This window comes from Tachypleus tridentatus, chromosome 3, assembly GCF_004210375.1.
Source record: "Tachypleus tridentatus isolate NWPU-2018 chromosome 3, ASM421037v1, whole genome shotgun sequence".
Taxonomy (NCBI): domain Eukaryota; kingdom Metazoa; phylum Arthropoda; class Merostomata; order Xiphosura; family Limulidae; genus Tachypleus; species Tachypleus tridentatus.
Genome location: NC_134827.1, coordinates 54,884,582 through 54,903,412, shown reverse-complemented (window position 1 = coordinate 54,903,412; position 18,831 = coordinate 54,884,582). Strand labels below are relative to the sequence as shown.

At 36.6% G+C, this 18,831-nt stretch overlaps 1 protein-coding gene across 1 annotated transcript in view; it reads left to right on the top strand.

Annotated features, from left to right (window-relative positions):
* The window catches only part of LOC143245866 (uncharacterized), a 132,455-nt gene that overhangs the window by 56,660 nt on the left and 56,964 nt on the right, over positions 1-18,831 (top strand). The window contains exon 3 of the mRNA XM_076492121.1: positions 7,954-9,710. Within this exon, the coding sequence (XP_076348236.1) occupies positions 7,954-9,710 (1,757 nt within the window). The remainder of the gene's footprint in view (positions 1-7,953; positions 9,711-18,831) is intronic.

The window sequence follows — 18,831 nt, the reverse complement described above, 5'->3', positions numbered from 1 at the left end:
TTAATACACATTAGAATGAAGTGAGATTTGATGTACATTAGAATGAAGTAATATTTAATATACATTAGAATGAAGTAATATTTAATACACATTAGAATGAAGTAACATTTAATATACATTAGAATGAAGTAATATTTAATATACATTAGAATGAAGTGATATTTAATATACATTAGAATGAAGTAATATTTAATACACATTAGAATGAAGTGACATTTAATACACATTAGAATGAAGTGACATTTAATATACATTAGAATGAAGTAATATTTAATATACATTAGAATGAAGTAATATTTAATACACATTAGAATGAAGTGACATTTAATATACATTAGAATGAAGTAACATTCAATATACATTAGAATGAAGTAATATTTAATATACATTAGAATGAAGTAATATTTAATATACATTAGAATAAAGTAATATTTAATATACATTAGAATGAAGTAATATTTAATATACGTTAGAATGAAGTAATATTTAATATACGTTAGAATGAAGTGACATTTAATATACATTAGAATAAAGTAATATTTAATATACATTAGAATGAAGTAATATTTAATATACATTAGAATGAAGTGACATTTAATATACATTAGAATGAAGTAATATTTAATATACATTAGAATAAAGTAATATTTAATATACATTAGAATGAAGTGACATTTAATATACATTAGAATGAAGTAATATTTAATATACATTAGAATAAAGTAATATTTAATATCCATTAGAATGTAATAACACTTTATAGTCTATCAGGATGAAGTGATATTTGATTAAAAGAAAGTGACGTAACTATAAGTTAAACGTCAGAAGAACATTATAATACCGACAGTGTACAATCAGCTCACTGTTCCGGTCATCTTGAATAACACGCTGTAATTCTGGGTTCACTCTTTTGTCACCACAACTAAAAAGCACCAATGAAGATTTCAATGTGAGAAAGTTTCCCTAATTGACTCAGTTGTTTTTTAAATTAAACTAAGTTCTGTAAAAACAGTTATAACTGTTAACTTGTGTAATGATTCTTGTTTTGTGTTATTTTGTATTCGAAATTTACAGTTTGTGCCAGTCTTTAATTTTACAACAGAAGTGGCAAGTTTTCAGTAAGCTAGAACATTAACATTCACAATACATTGTATAATGTGTACACACGTACACATCAAAATGACTACTCTGTAAACAATGCCATACTGCTTTATTTTATTTGTGTTAAGACACAAAACACACACCTGCTACAACTAACTTTCCACTGTAACAGTTTCAAACTTTCGTTCTATGGTCGTGGACGACTTATGATGCCATAATGACTGACGTTAGTTCTCTTATCAATCACCTGTGACCACTTGGACAAAACTTGTAGTGCACTTTTCAATCACCTGTGTCCACTTGGACAAAACTTGTAGTGCACTTTTCAATCACCTGTGTCCACTTGGACAAAACTTGAAGTGCACTTTTCAATCACCTGTGTTCACTTGGACAAAACTTGGAGTGCACTTTTCAATCACCTGTGTCCACTTGGACAGAACTTGGAGTGCACTTTTCAATCATCTGTGTCCACTTGGACAAAACTTGGAGTGCACTTTTCAATCACCTGTGACCACTTGGACAAAACTTGGAGTGCACTTTTCAATCACCTGTGTCCACTTGGACAAAACCTGGAGTGCACTTTTCAATCACCTGTGACCACTTGGACAAAACTTGGAGTGCACTTTTCAATCACCTGTGACCACTTGGACAAAACTTGGAGTGCAGTTTTTGATGTGGAGAAAATAAAAATAACCGTTACTTAATAGACAGATATTTTTGAAGTTATTCCTGGAACCATGGACTGAAAACCTTTCCAAGGTGTTTAAAATGTTGGGTATTTAAAATTCTTTAGGTTGTTTAAAAATGAAACTTGAGCCCCTAAGTTAGTGTTTTTGTTCTGAAGAAGACGTTTATTGACAGAAGACGCACAATACACAATTGGTTGGTAGGTTAACAGATGTACATTATTACTTTATATCTTCTATGGTTTATTTTTAGATTCTCAGCAGAGATGACATTTACATATGAACTCTTTACGTGGTTAAAACCTATTGTACAGTATCATCTGTGGAAATCAAGTATTTTATACATTTCTACACTACACGTGAAATTTGCACGTGATTAATACATGCTACACAATTTTTGATATTGTTACATAATAATATATATTTATTATCACTCTGTTACAAACTTTACTCACATGGAGACCAAGTTTGTGACACTAATGGCTTTTCCACAGGGTTGAAACCACCTGAAATGTTCGGTCTATACTTTTTATATTCACTACCACGTGTCTTCAGACTGTTGTCTAAACTTGTGTTTAGTCCTTGGGCGACAAGGGAGGGTCAGTTTCTCACTGGATATCCTTCTCAGTGTCCTAAAATAGATAAACATAGTAGTAGATTTATCATAAATGAAACTACATCTGTTTAGGTAATTAGTAAAACATTTTTTTCTCACATGGAAAAGTACAAGAAAAAACTGGTTGAAAAACGTGTGACAACAACAGACCTGTGATGGTTTTAATACCATGTTTCATGTTCTTTGTGAATCCAACAATTATATACATTTTCCTTCATACGTGTAGAATTTCACAAAACATCATATGAAGCTTAAATTCGTACGCTGTTATCAGTGTGTGTTAAACGGGTATGCCAGTTAACCACTGTGTGTTTAGATGGATATTCCAGTTTACACCAACAAATATTAACTTTCATCCTGTTAACCACTGTGTGTTTAGATGGATATTCCAGTTTACACCCACAGATATTAACTCTCATCCTGTTAACCACTGTGTGTTTAGAGGGATATTCCAGTTTACACTAACAGATATTAACTCTGATCCTGTTAACCACTGTGTGTTAAGATGGATATTCCAGTTTACACCCACAGATATTAACTCTCTTCCTGTTAACCACTGTTTATTTAGAGGGATATTCCAGTTTACACCCACAGATATTAACTCTCATCCTGTTAACCACTGTTTATTTAGATGGATATTCCAGTTTACACCCACAGATATTAACTCTCATCCTGTTAACCACTGTGTGTTTAGATGGATATTCCAGTTTACACCCACAGATATTAACTCTCATCCTGTTAACCACTGTTTATTTAGATGGATATTCCAGCCTATTGATTTGAATTCTCGTCCTGTTGCTATTTATTGAACTTTATTTCATACCGTAAATATTTCTGGTGAAAAAATGAAAAAACGAGACAACTGTTTTTTCCATTTATATTCGTCAAATGTGTGAGTCTGTGTCATATTCCTAAACCTATTTGTGAGTCCGTGTCATATTCTCTAAACCTATTTATTAGTCTGTGTCATATTCACTAAGCCTAATACATGTTAATTTCATTTCATTTTTTTCCAACACAAAATAGTTCACTGACTGTAGCCCCTGTCTTATCAGCTCTTGAGGAACGAAAAACAGCAATATGCGTGAATATTGGCGCCAATTGTGTGAAATTAGAGCCGTGACCGGAATTGATATGTAGTTTTCAACAAAGCGTCATTCAAAAGAAAAAAGAAAAAATGTGCGCTCGATGAAGCAAAGCAGACAGTTCTTAGACTGGAATTCTTTTTAGGTGTTTAGATAACCTGGGAAGGATGACTGATTACCCAGTATTCTTACCATAGTGTCACAAACATAGTTCTACGCTATGCGTGGCCTTCCAAATCTCACCCTCCTCATAACGCGCGTTGCTATGTGCCAACTGAACTCACGCTGTTTTCACTGGTGTTGTAACTTTTAACCCCCAGAGGCTTGACCTATAAAATCGTCACTTGCTGTTTGTTTCTCATGCAGTTTATTTACGTAACGTAATGGTATGCTTTAAACCCATCCCCGCAATTAGCAAAAATTATTTGGATTCAGAGTAAGAGAGAAGATAACTTATATATTGGGTTTGTAACCCCCTTAATCAAAACTGACTTCATTTTCGTATCATGTACAAGTAAAGGGAGTTTCTTAAGTTAAATACAAGAAGATGATTTAAAGTTCTTTTTTATTGTAACAATCATTTTATCGATTCAGTCCTCAAACTGCTTCACCAGGGGGCGTGTCCACCAAGGTGACGTTGGAGAATGATTTACTTCCTGCTAAGATATTGAGATTTATGTTTAAGACGTTTAAATTCGTTAGATTTTGATACCGCTGACGTGAACATGTGATTTTTTTATTTGCTCCCTCATTCACCGTCCCCACCCACAAATAAATACCCTAGAAACACCACTGTCCCTCAGATATAGTGAAACAGCTTGCTGCGGACATGTTTCCAAAGGAATATTGCACAAACTCTTGACCTCTCTAACCCCAGGCTACATATATATATGTCCACCTGTGTAGGAAGTTTGGCTAACATAGCCTAAAGTTGAAACTCGAGAATCTTAGGGTTACACAAGGCAACAACACGTTCAACTTTCTGTTGAATTTATCATACAATAAGTGTTTCGAGACCCGTTTCCCGTCTGCTCGAAACTAGGACAGGAATATAAGCAACGTTTTATTTAAACAAAATGAACAAAACAAAAACAGTAGTTATCTTGCCCCCGGCCCGTCATGGTCAGGTGGGTCGCGGGTTCGAATCCCTGTCGCACCAAACATGCCCACCCTTTCAGCTGTGGGGGCGTTACAATGTGATGGTCAATATCACTATTCGTTGGTAAAAGAGTAGCCCAAGAGTTGGCGGTGGGTGATGATGACTAGCTGCCTTCCTTTTAGTCTTGCACTGTAAAATTTAGGACAGCTAGCACAAATAGCCCTCGTGTAGCTTTGCGCGAAATTCCAAAAAAGAAACAAACAATTTTGACCCCGGAATCTCAGCGATGAGTCTGAAGGCTCATACCACTGAAAACCGGGTTTTTACACTCGCAGCGGGCACAGCACAGAGAATCCATTGTGTAGTTTTTTTGTGCTCATCTACAAACAAATTAATTAATTAACGAAAGAGAAAACCCAAGTTTATAACGAACATTGTTGGAAGTGTTTAATACGTTTCGTAACAAGTTAAAACAATATATCTGAGTAACAGATATACGTATATATATTATATAAAATATTGAAGTACTTATTACGTTTAATGACAGCCAGTTTCTTAAATCACTGATTTGCAACAGTAACTAGCCAGTGAAAACACAATATGATTGTTGTGAACAGTGACGTGTGGTAAACATGTTGCTTTACAACATGTACTGTTCAAAATATTTGTATATTTTGCTCTGCACTTCTCACAGTGCAGAGCAGTGAAGGTTTCACAACCATTCAAATATCTGTATTTCGTAACAACCAAGATGTTGCAATATAAATACCACCAGTACTCAAACATCTGTATTTTATAAACCACAATTGGCAATTATATAGGAACCACCAGTACTCCTATATCTGTTTTGTAACAACACAGTTGGTACCAACTTAGGAACCACCGTTATTTAGACATGTGCTTTTTTTAAATCAGTAATTAGATTAATGGTGGACTTGGTATTGGTATGGTGACAACCTCAGTTAACAAAATCGGAAAGATAAAAGTCCAAATCGCTGGTTTGGTTTGAATTTCACGCAAAGCTACTCGAGGGCTATCTGCACTAGCAGTCCCTAATTTAGCAGTGTAAGACTAGAGGGTAGGCAGCTAGTCATCAACACTCACCGCCAACTGGTAGTCTACTCTTTTACCAACGAATAGTGAAACTGACCGTCACATTATAACGCCCCTATGGCTGAAAGAGCGAGCATGTTTGGTACGACAAGGATTCAAACCCGCGACCCTCAGATTACGAGTGCCTTAACCAGCTGGCCATGCCGGGCTCAGATTACGAGTGCCTTAACCAGCTGGCCATGCCGGGCTCAGATTACGAGTACCTTAACCACCTGGCCGTGTCGGGCCACCAAGTAGCTAAGGATAACTGAAACATTATTATTAGGTAATTGAAAGTTTGTGTTGGAACGACAATAAGAAACATACGATTACGCGCGAAAATTGGTTTTCACCCTTAAGGCTGAGGTTGTGGCTTATTGTCCAGAAGTTTCTGAAAGAAGTGAGCTTCACTGAGAGTGCTGTTTTCAATTTTATATTTCTGACTGTACGTTAAGCCTACTCGCGAACCCTTAACGCACATCGAGAGCCAGCTAGTTTCTATAGAATATGTGTACATATGAATATGGTGAAACCGGTTTTCTTTTAGAGATTTTTCGTTTTAGCTTCATACCACCCAAATATCAAGGTAATAAGTTTGTTTTCCTACAAGCTAACTTAAATGCCATGGATATACGTTATTTCAGTATTGACAATAGAAAAACCAAAATTGTTATGTTGTGGAAGAATCGCCATGGAAACAAAAATATAGTTATTTAACGAGGAACATTTTGATTTCCGGCTGTACACAACAATATTCATAAAGTTTCTACCACTCACTTGTGATGAACATTTGTTAATAACCCCCGCGGCCCGGCATGGTCAGGTGGTTAAGGCACTCGACTCGTAATCCGAGGGTTCGAATCCCCGTTACGCCAAACATGCTCGCCCTTTCAGCCGTGGAGCGTTACAATGTTACAATCAATCCCACTATTCGTTGGTAAAAGAGTAGCTCAAGAGTTGGCGGTGGGTGATGATGACTAGCTGCTTTCTCTCTAGCAGTGTAACACTGCTAAATTAGGGACGGCTAGCACAGATAGCTCTCGTGAAATTGAAAAACAAACAAACAAAACGACCCACGAAGAGTTGGAAAAAAACGTCTGAGGTGTTTAGAGGATTGATCCGTGGTCTGCATCCATGAAACGTTAACTTTTACAATAGATTGAGTCATTTGTTATGCAAAGAATGCATGAAATAGATGGTCAGACATGACACGAATAATAATTTAATATTCTTCTGGCCTTGCGTTGAGGTTGTTGTTGTGTAAAAATCTTGAGCAGGTCTTGTACAATCGTAGACGTTTTTTTGTTGTTGTTGTTTCATTTTAATTTTGGAAATACCAGAGCAAACTTGTTCTCTCGCCCCTTTACTAAGGTCGTATATTTTTTAGAGACAAGGCGTGGCCCAAGCTACAGACGTGACATACAATAGAACTTGTTAACAATAACAAAAATTTCGTCATGACATATCCTCTAACTCCCACCATGCCTTCAATATAAAATTAAACAGTAAAAAAAAAAAAAAAAGATGGATGGTATGCTAAGCTGCCGTTACAATTCTAGGTTATGACCTTTTTTCAGAAGATGACAACAGAGGAAGACATGTTGACTGCTTTATCCGTTCCACCCCCCATATGTTTGAAACTTGTCCATCATTTTATTAATTTTACTACGACCTCTATTGGCATTAAATGCAGAGTGATCTTTCATGTCATTCTGCAAATTTCAAAGAAAATTGACTACCATTCCCTGTTTGAGGTGCATTCGAACCCCTGATGTACAGTGGTTTTTAAATAAGTACTTTTTGAAACTTTGGACACCTTGTTAAATTTGTGTCGTAAAAATGAAATTTCCATTTGTTAAATGAAAAAAAACATCTCTTGGTGTAACAGGTATTCTTATCACTGTACAAACCAGTTCTTTACGACTTACGTAAGCTTACCATAATTAATATGGAGGATGGAAAGTAACCCAGTGCATGCTTAATCGAGCGCTAACACGAAAAGAACTTGTGTGAAAACGAATAAAACTTGCGGTGTTGATTATTTCCAGTGAAACCTGAGATACGATTTTTATTCTCAAACTCAGATTTACGCAGTAGATTTCTGTGATAATGTATATTTGTATCTATGGAACTTGCTGGGGTTCAGTTAGATTATTTAAATAATGAATAAGCTTCTCTTTTTGTGACTTTGTACGTTATGTTGTAATGGTTTCGTCTTAAGCAGCTGGATAAACTTAACTAGAATAATTTATCAATGTTGTTAATCTATTTTAGGTTTGAAAGTGAAGACGTGAGAAATATGTGTCAAGTTACTGATGAGGACTGTTATCAAATAAATCACCATAGTAATGAGGACTTTCATCAAGTAAATAATCAGACTACTGAGGACTTTCATCAAGTAACTCATCAGAGTGATGAGGACTGTTGTCAAGTAAATCACCAGAGTGATGAGGACTGTTGTCAAGTAAATCATCAGACTACTGAGGACTGTTGTCAAGTAAATCACCAGAGTGATGAGGACTGTTGTCAAGTAAATCATCAGACTACTGAGGACTGTTGTCAAGTAAATCATCAGACTACTGAGGACTTTCATCAAGTAACTCACCATAGTAATGAGGACTGTTGTCAAGTAAATCATCAGACTACTGAGGACTGTTGTCAAGTAAATCATCAGACTACTGAGGACTGTTGTCAAGTAAATAATCAGACTAATGAGGACTTTCATCAAGTAAATCATCAGACTGATGAGGACTGTCATCAACTAAATCATCAGACTAATGAGGACTGTTGTCAAGTAAATCACCAGAGTGATGAGGACTGTTGTCAAGTAAATCATCAGACTACTGAGGACTGTTGTCAAGTAAATCACCAGAGTGATGAGGACTGTTGTCAAGTAAATCATCAGACTACTGAGGACTTTCATCAAGTAACTCACCATAGTAATGAGGACTGTTGTCAAGTAAATCATCAGACTACTGAGGATTGTTGTCAAGTAAATCATCAGACTACTGAGGACTGTTGTCAAGTAAATAATCAGACTAATGAGGACTTTCATCAAGTAAATCATCAGACTGATGAGGACTGTCATCAACTAAATCATCAGACTAATGAGGACTGTTGTCAAGTAAATCATCAGACTACTGAGGACTGTTGTCAAGTAAATCATCAGACTACTGAGGACTTTCATCAAGTAACTCACCATAGTAATGAGGACTGTTTTCAAGTAAATAATCAGACTAATGAGGACTTTCATCAAGTTAATCATCAGACTGATGAGGACTGTCATCAACTAAATCATCAGACTAATGAGGACTGTTGTCAAGTAAATCATCAGACTGATGAGGACTTTCATCAAGTAAATCATCAGACTAATGAGGACTGTTGTCAAGTAAATCATCAGACTGATGAGGACTTTCATCAAGTAAATCATCAGACTGATGAGGACTTTCATCAAGTAAATCATCAGACTGATAAGGACTGTTGTCAAGTAAATCATCAGACTGATGAGGACTATAATCAAGTAAATCACCAGAATGACGAGGACTGTTGTGTATCAGTCAGGAGTTTGGAGACCAAAACATGGTCACAGAAGGAAGAATTGGTCTCAACCATGAACAAAGAAAAACAAGAAATCTGTTCTAACACAATGAATTCGAAGAATAACGAAGACGGTTCTCCAGTAGTGTCTGGGAACCAGGTTATTTTGTCCACCAGGCATCTGGAACAATTCACATCCCCACCAACTGCTGGAGTATTGGTTCAGGTGGGTATGAGAGATCTGGTCAGCCAGTCGACTGAAAGTTCAGCCGAAGATCAAGACACGCCAAACCTGACAAGGAGTCAGAATGACCTTTTGACATTTACATCGTTTTCCAAAGAACCATCTGACCTTTGTCTAAAATCCTGTGTGTTTACCGAAGAAAGCTACCTGGAGCTTCAAGACGAGTCGGGACAGGAAATCTCGTCTTTTAACGACGAAATGTGTCTCAGTGATTCTCGTCTTAAAGACGAAAATCTTAACGTCTGCCAAGGTAAGATGATGTATTTTAAATGTAGTGTTGTCACAGTTAAAAGTTTACTGGTCTACGTGATTGTCCGTTATGTAAGGAGCTCGTGCTAGAAAAATCCGTTTTGATTTGTCCGGTTTAAATCAGGCTTTCTTGCTTATGGTGACAAAATCTTGTCAGTGGCCATAAGACTTCTGAGAAACATCCACCATGCTCAAACGTACACATACATAAAACTGGCGTGGCTTGTAGAAGTCAGTTTATGTTGTTTACTCTGTATATAATAGTACTGTCGCAGATGCCACCAAACTATGTGGTAATCTTTGGTTTGGTTTGAATTTCGCGCAAAGCTACACGAGGGCTATCTGTTATATAATCTTTGGACACAGAGAGATATTTTATAAAGAAACCGACCAGATTTTATAATAAGATAATGTTAATCCTCTCGTGTTGATATTTTTTGACGTATCTGATATTAAAGGAGTGTTTTGATCTAAAGATCAAAGAGCTGAGATATTTGTTATGTCTCATCCGCTTGATGTTAATTCCAGATATCTAGGTTTATACATCAAACAGAGGGAAGGCAAAAATGACGGATATTTTTAATACAAAATAAAACAACAACAAGAGCATATATATATATATAGTTTAAGGTTTCTTGTTTATATTTCGATAGCTCACTGCACAACAATTATTTTGAAAAGTTTTGCTTCCTGAAAAGTTTTTGCTGATTGTGACAGGTACTTGGTGGGTGTGCACAAATATAGTTTTGGTTTTGCTTCATCACGTGGGAACTCTGAGAAATAGACAGTTTAATAACGTATTTAATATCGTTTATGTTTCTAATACGCTATTAAGTTCAGCATAATTAAAAGGGTTTTGCTCCTGATTTCCGTAGGTATTCAATGTCCGGTGCATCACGTTGCAGTGTCCATCAGTAGTCACCAAGCATTGACGGATTTCAGTTGTCCGGATATCGTTTTTCCAATGTAGCAAAACTGAATATTTCGATGAAACGGTACGCGATGGGCAAACTTGGATGTGATTTTCGTGATCAGCAGCCAAAAATCTATAAGGAACACCTAACAGTGTTCAAGAAGCAAAAACTTTGTTGTGCAGTATAGTTAGGCTGGTAAAACGTCTAAGGCCGGGCATGGCCAGGAGGATTAAAGCGTTCCACTCGTAATCAGAGGGTCGCGGGTTCGAATCCCCGTCGCGCCAAACGTGCTCGTCCTTTCATCCGTAGGGGCGTTATAATGTGACGGTCAATCCCACTATTAGTTGGTAAAAGAGTAGGCCAAGAGTTAGCGGTGGGTGGTGATGACTAGCTGCCTTCTCTCTAGTCTTACACTGCTAAATTAGGGACGGCTAGCACAGATAGTTCTCGAGTAGCTTTGCGCGAAATTCAAAAAGAACAAAACGTGTAATACGTTTACTTGTTGGCAAAACAAATAAATATTCTGTTCAGAGCACATGACCAAGAGAAGACAGATCAAAGAGTGTTCCCTGAGCAAACTGGTGACCGGTTTTCATGTCACATTAAAACAGTTCATGTTCTATTCACTTCATCCATAAGATCGCTGACCCCGAACTATCAAGTTAAAAGGTTATATTTACATGCAAACGAACAAACACTGGGCATGCCTCTATCAGCAAAAAATTAGAACGCACAATGAAATTTCAGTAAGTAAATGAAGTAACAAAAATAATTCGAATTTATCAAAGTCTGACAGCCGTTAGCAAAAGTAATTTAAGAAAGTGCAAATTTTTGGAAAAACGAACATTCGGGAAAAACTATAGACTGAGGAATCTAGAGAAAAAACATAGAATTGGTAATAACAGAGTTCAAAGGTCAAACCAAAGATAAAAAAAAAGTGTTAGGCGGGTGACAATGCAATAGTGTAAGAGAAAAGTGAATAAGAGAATACGAAAACTTTAGAACACTAAGCAAGATAGGAGAGGTGAAGGAGCAAAGACGGAAAAGTCTGTTGTTAAATAAAAACTACACTGTAAGTTATCTGTTCATCGCCGGTATCGAAACCCAATTATTACTGCTCAGTCATCGGGGGTAGAAATAGGTGTTTTAGGAGAGTAACAAAATATAGTTTATTTTAGTTTCTTTGTACAGATATATTTTTGAGGAGCATCGAATACCAACCGAACACCCCTTCTATTATTCAAGATGGAATGTTATTGTCCCGACTTGTCCTATAGCAGGAGCGGTGCAGCGACAGACACTGATGAGGTGACTCTGATATCCAGTTACTTTTTATATTTATATATAGATACGTAGGCCTGCTTATCACTCTCGGCATGCACACGTGTCAGGCTTGTCTCGCGCTTCGGGTTAGTGCACCGTGTCCCTGCTATGTGCCCTTGCATGCCTAAAGCCCCCTACTTAGGTATAGTGAGAGCTCGTTTACTATTGGCTGATTGACGTCGACTGTTCGCCCAATAGAGAGATGTCTTAGATTTCTGTCCTCTATTTCATGGTTGCACAGTTTCAGCTGACATGATATTGGGGTACGTAATATTGATAGAGCAGAAACTTGAAGTTTTTCCGTAGACAGGTGAGCCGAAATTGAAAATTACTTTTAGACATTTAGAGTAAAATGTGAAAGATAGCTAAATGTTACTTAGTAAATAGGCTAAAAGCTGTATAAACTATTCTCGACCACAGAGTGATTAGTGAGATGGCGTGAATATCTGATAAGAAACAGTCTTGTGTGAGTGACATGCTGTAAATATTTTCAATATATATTTACAGTGTAATATACAATATTTTATATTTAAAAACTACATTGGTTAAAATTCACTTCAAACTGTTTTTATGTGCTTGTGCTAAAGACAAAGTGATTATACTGTAATCTTGCTAGTCAATGTTTCCTACCATGTTCATTTATACTTAACATATCGACTTTCATAAATTGTATAATGATAGATCTCGTCAACATATTATGTATAATGTCTTTTATATTAACAAGTAAAACTTTCAGTGTGTTTTTAAAAATTTAACACATATATTTTAGTTATATAGTTTGTTGGTCGATGTAACACTTTTTGCCATCCAAGTTCTTATTTCTTGAAGTCAAGTACTTCTGGATGAGTTCTTATGTGTTGAAGCTAAGCACTGTTGTTACAGTCTTATTTCTTAAACGTAACCAGTTTCCATCCTGTACGAAATCAGTAAACTGAAACTCTTCACATTTGATAATTTATTACATTAGCACTGCTACAAGGTGATATAAATGGCCTAGTTAAATATTACATGTTCAGTAGTCGTGAAAAATATTGTTTTGTTTGTTAACAATGCTACAGGGGATATTAGTCAATACTATTGGTGGAGAACGTGTTTTGTTTGTTAACAATGCTACAGGGGATATTAGTCAATACTATTGGTGGAGAACGTGTTTTGTATGTTAACAGTGCTACAGGGATATTGGTCGATAGTATTGTCGAAGAACGTGTTTTGTTTGTTAACAGTGCTACAGGGGAGATTGGTCGATAGTATTGTCGAAGAACGTGTTTTGTTTGTTAACAGTGCTACAGGGATATTGGTCGATAGTATTGTTGAAGAAATGTTTTGTATGTTAACAGTGCTACAGGGGATATTGGTCGATAGTATTGTCGAAGAACGTGTTTTGTTTGTTAACAGTGCTACAGGGGATATTGGTCGATAGTATTGTCGAAGAACGTGTTTTGTTTGTTAACAGTGCTACAGGGGATATTGGTCGATAGTATTGTCGAAGAACGTGTTTTGTTTGTTAACAGTGCTACAGGGGATATTGGTCGATAGTATTGTTGAAGAAATGTTTTGTATGTTAACAGTGCTACAGGGATATTGGTCGATAGTATTGTTGAAGAAATGTTTTGTTTGTTAACAGTGCTACAGGGATATTGGTCGATAGTATTGTTGAAGAAATGTTTTGTTTGTTAACAGTGCTACAGGGATATTGGTCGATAGTATTGTTGAAGAAATGTTTTGTTTGTTAACAGTGCTGCAGGGATATTGGTCGATAGTATTGTCGAAGAACGTGTTTTGTTTGTTAACAGTGCTACAGGGATATTGGTCGATAGTATTGTCGAAGAACGTGTTTTGTTTGTTAACAGTGCTACAGGGAGATTGGTCGATAGTATTGTCGAAGAACGTGTTTTGTTTGTTAACAGTGCTACAGGGATATTGGTCGATAGTATTGTTGAAGAAATGTTTTGTATGTTAACAGTGCTACAGGGATATTGGTCGATAGTATTGTCGAAGAACGTGTTTTGTTTGTTAACAGTGCTACAGGATATTGGTCGATAGTATTGTCGAAGAACGTGTTTTGTTTGTTAACAGTGCTATAGGGATATTGGTCGATAGTATTGTTGAAGAAATGTTTTGTATGTTAACAGTGCTACAGGGATATTGGTCGATAGTATTGTTGAAGAAATGTTTTGTTTGTTAACAGTGCTACAGGATATTGGTCGATAGTATTGTTGAAGAAATGTTTTGTTTGTTAACAGTGCTACAGGGATATTGGTCGATAGTATTGTTGAAGAAATGTTTTGTTTGTTAACAGTGCTGCAGGGATATTGGTCGATAGTATTGTCGAAGAACGTGTTTTGTTTGTTAACAGTGCTACAGGGATATTGGTCGATAGTATTGTCGAAGAACGTGTTTTGTTTGTTAACAGTGCTACAGGGATATTGGTCGATAGTATTGTCGAAGAACGTGTTTTGTTTGTTAACAGTGCTACAAGGAGATTGGTCGATAGTATTGTCGAAGAACGTGTTTTGTTTGTTAACAGTGCTACAGGGATATTGGTCGATAGTATTGTTGAAGAAATGTTTTGTATGTTAACAGTGCTACAGGGATATTGGTCGATAGTATTGTCGAAGAACGTGTTTTGTTTGTTAACAGTGCTACAGGGATATTGGTCGATAGTATTGTCGAAGAACGTGTTTTGTTTGTTAACAGTGCTACAGGGGATATTGGTCGATAGTATTGTCGAAGAACGTGTTTTGTTTGTTAACAGTGCTACAGGGGATATTGGTCGATAGTATTGTTGAAGAAATGTTTTGTATGTTAACAGTGCTACAGGGATATTGGTCGATAGTATTGTTGAAGAAATGTTTTGTTTGTTAACAGTGCTACAGGGATATTGGTCGATAGTATTGTTGAAGAAATGTTTTGTTTGTTAACAGTGCTACAGGGATATTGGTCGATAGTATTGTTGAAGAAATGTTTTGTTTGTTAACAGTGCTGCAGGGGATATTGGTCGATAGTATTGTCGAAGAACGTGTTTTGTTTGTTAACAGTGCTACAGGGGATATTGGTCGATAGTATTGTCGAAGAACGTGTTTTGTTTGTTAACAGTGCTACAGGGGAGATTGGTCGATAGTATTGTCGAAGAACGTGTTTTGTTTGTTAACAGTGCTACAGGGATATTGGTCGATAGTATTGTTGAAGAAATGTTTTGTATGTTAACAGTGCTACAGGGGATATTGGTCGATAGTATTGTCGAAGAACGTGTTTTGTTTGTTAACAGTGCTACAGGGGATATTGGTCGATAGTATTGTCGAAGAACGTGTTTTGTTTGTTAACAGTGCTACAGGGATATTGGTCGATAGTATTGTTGAAGAAATGTTTTGTATGTTAACAGTGCTACAGGGATATTGGTCGATAGTATTGTTGAAGAAATGTTTTGTTTGTTAACAGTGCTACAGGGATATTGGTCGATAGTATTGTTGAAGAAATGTTTTGTTTGTTAACAGTGCTACAGGGATATTGGTCGATAGTATTGTTGAAGAAATGTTTTGTTTGTTAACAGTGCTGCAGGGGATATTGGTCGATAGTATTGTCGAAGAACGTGTTTTGTTTGTTAACAGTGCTACAGGGGATATTGGTCGATAGTATTGTCGAAGAACGTGTTTTGTTTGTTAACAGTGCTACAGGGATATTGGTCGATAGTATTGTCGAAGAACGTGTTTTGTTTGTTAACAGTGCTACAAGGGAGATTGGTCGATAGTATTGTCGAAGAACGTGTTTTGTTTGTTAACAGTGCTACAGGGATATTGGTCGATAGTATTGTTGAAGAAATGTTTTGTATGTTAACAGTGCTGCAGGGGATATTGGTCGATAGTATTGTCGAAGAACGTGTTTTATTTGTTAACAGTGCTACAGGGGATATTGGTCGATAGTATTGTCGAAGAACGTGTTTTGTTTGTTAACAGTGCTACAGGGGATATTGGTCGATAGTATTGTCGAAGAACGTGTTTTGTTTGTTAACAGTGCTACAGGGGATATTGGTCGATAGTATTGTCGAAGAACGTGTTTTGTTTGTTAACAGTGCTACAGGGGATATTGGTCGATAGTATTGTCGAAGAACGGGTTTTGTTTGTTAACAGTGCTACAGGGGATATTGGTCGATAGTATTGTCGAAGAACGGGTTTTGTTTGTTAACAGTGCTACAGGGGATATTGGTCGATAGTATTGTCGAAGAACGCGTTTTGTTTGTTAACAGTGCTACAGGGATATTGGTCGATAGTATTGTCGAAGAACGCGTTTTGTTTGTTAACAGTGCTACAGGGGATATTGGTCGATAGTATTGTCGAAGAACGCGTTTTGTTTGTTAACAGTGCTACAGGGGATATTGGTCGATAGTATTGTCGAAGAACGTTTTGTTTGTTAACAGTGCTACAGGGGATATTGGTCGATAGTATTGTCGAAGAACGTGTTTTGTTTGTTAACAGTGCTACAGGGGATATTGGTCGATAGTATTGTCGAAGAACGTGTTTTGTTTGTTAACAGTGCTACAGGGGATATTGGTCGATAGTATTGTCGAAGAACGTGTTTTGTTTGTTAACAGTGCTACAGGGGATATTGGTCGATAGTATTGTCGAAGAACGTGTTTTGTTTATTAACAGTGCTACAGGGGATATTGGTCGATAGTATTGTCGAAGAACGTGTTTTGTTTATTAACAGTGCTACAGGGGATATTGGTCGATAGTATTGTCGAAGAACGTGTTTTGTTTATTAACAGTGCTACAGGGGATATTGGTCGATAGTATTGTTGAAGAACGTGTTTTGTTTGTTAACAGTGCTACAGGGGATATTGGTCGATAGTATTGTCGAAGAACGTGTTTTATTTGTTAACAGTGCTACAGGGGATATTGGTCGATATTATTGTCGAGGAACGTGTTTTGTTTGTTAACAGTACTGCAGGGGATATTGGTCGATATTATTGTCGAAGAACGTATTTTTCTTTTTATGATTTACTGTAATTTTTAAATAATTCGTGCACTTTGTTAAATAAATTTTTATTATTGTTTGTTGTTGCAAACATATATTATTTTCTTTCTATTACTTACTTTATATTGTAGGAATGTGATGAGACATACGCCATTCTTGTGTTTCATCCATACTGGTAATGTGAATATGGCGACGCAAGTGCCTAGTCTTGGACTTTGTAGGTGTAACAGTAAAATAACTGTCATTAATGTAAAAACATGGGAAAATATGTGAGTGTTGTGCCCTGACAGAAAGAAAAGTCCAAGTTCAACATGATTAAAACCAAGTAAAAGTATGAACATGAGTTTTAGTTTTAAAACTTTAGTTTTATTGAAACTCATTTCGACATGATCTTCAAGTCAAAGAACCTTGAATTAAGCACTCTTTATGTAGACCAACCTCCCTGTAACATTTGTAAGATTATTTCTTGCACTGGTCAGGTTTCATGTATTTTTGACACGAACCTATCTGGTAACAGAATATCCTTCTTCAGAAAGATTGACTTCATTGATAATTGTTTTCCGCGTGGTTGTTGCAAAACATAACAAATAAAAAAAGCATGTGTTATGGTCGTTACAAACTACTGAATCCCAGCTAAGTATGCGTGACAGAAATGTTTTATTTACAAACGATTTTTCTTTAGTTAAGCTTATGTGTGATAAAAGGTGGCACACAGAAGAGAGAGGGATAAATAACAAGAAAAAAAGGCATTATATGTGGGTGGCACGTTACTTTCACGTGAACTTGACAGTTTTCAAACGATTTGAAAGATTTGGAAAAGATTAAAATCTGGTTAGTCTTAATGTCGACGGCAGCCACGTTGACCATTGTATGCTTCCGAGATATAACAAGGGTATTGAATATCGAATTCCTCCGAGCTTACTTCCCAGCAAATTCCAGAATACTATTGTTTTTTTTGTTTTTTTCTTCATGATTTACATGTGCATGCGAGTGAAATCTTAACTTGTAGTGGTGACTCCTGTTTCCCATGACCGCCGTTTGAGGGCGTGGTGTATGACCGTTCTGTCGATTGAACGTGATAAACTCAGTCGTTAATGGGCTTTTGTTTTATAAGATTTATTTCCTGCATACTAAAGCAGAGAGATACAAAACAGCTTCTTTATATTTCTAATGTTTTACCACGAGAAACATCATTGTTCATCTGTTGAGCTTACCAAGTTTCTAGATAATTATTTCCAAACAGGACTCCCTTTCAAGACTGGGCTAATTTCTGCGTGTACAGGAAACATGTCGTTCTTATTTTAAGTTGCAAGTTTTATTTAATTTATAGGCCCTCGACTCTTAATCCGAGGGTCTCGGGTTCGAGTCCCCGCAACACCAAACATGCTCGCCTTTACAGCCGTGGAGGCGTTATAATGTGACGGTCAGTCACACTTTTCATAGGTAAAAGAGTACCCCAAGAGTTGGCGGTGGGTGGTGATAACTAGCTGCCTTCCCTCTAGTCTTTTTCAGCAAAATTAGGGACGGCTAGCGCAGATAACCCTCGGGTAGCTTTGCGCGAAATTCAAAACAGACAAACAAAACAAACAATTCAATTCATATCGTTCGGGATAAACAGTCTTGAATCACGTAATGAAGTTCTTTTGAATTTACAGAATAGGATACTTGAATCATTATGGTTTGTGTAACTATATTCATGTTTTCACTAAAGGAATATATTAAGCTCTGCTTCATTACCGCTGTTCCCAACGTGGTTAATTATAGCAAACTCAAAACAATAACCGGTTTGTTTGAGACATTCCAGACGGCAGACATAAAATCGCGGGTTTGTGGATTACAAGCTTTTAGTTTCCATTACGTGAAGACTAACCCATAGACATTCACTAATCTTTAGTTTGAGTAACAGATGTGCGT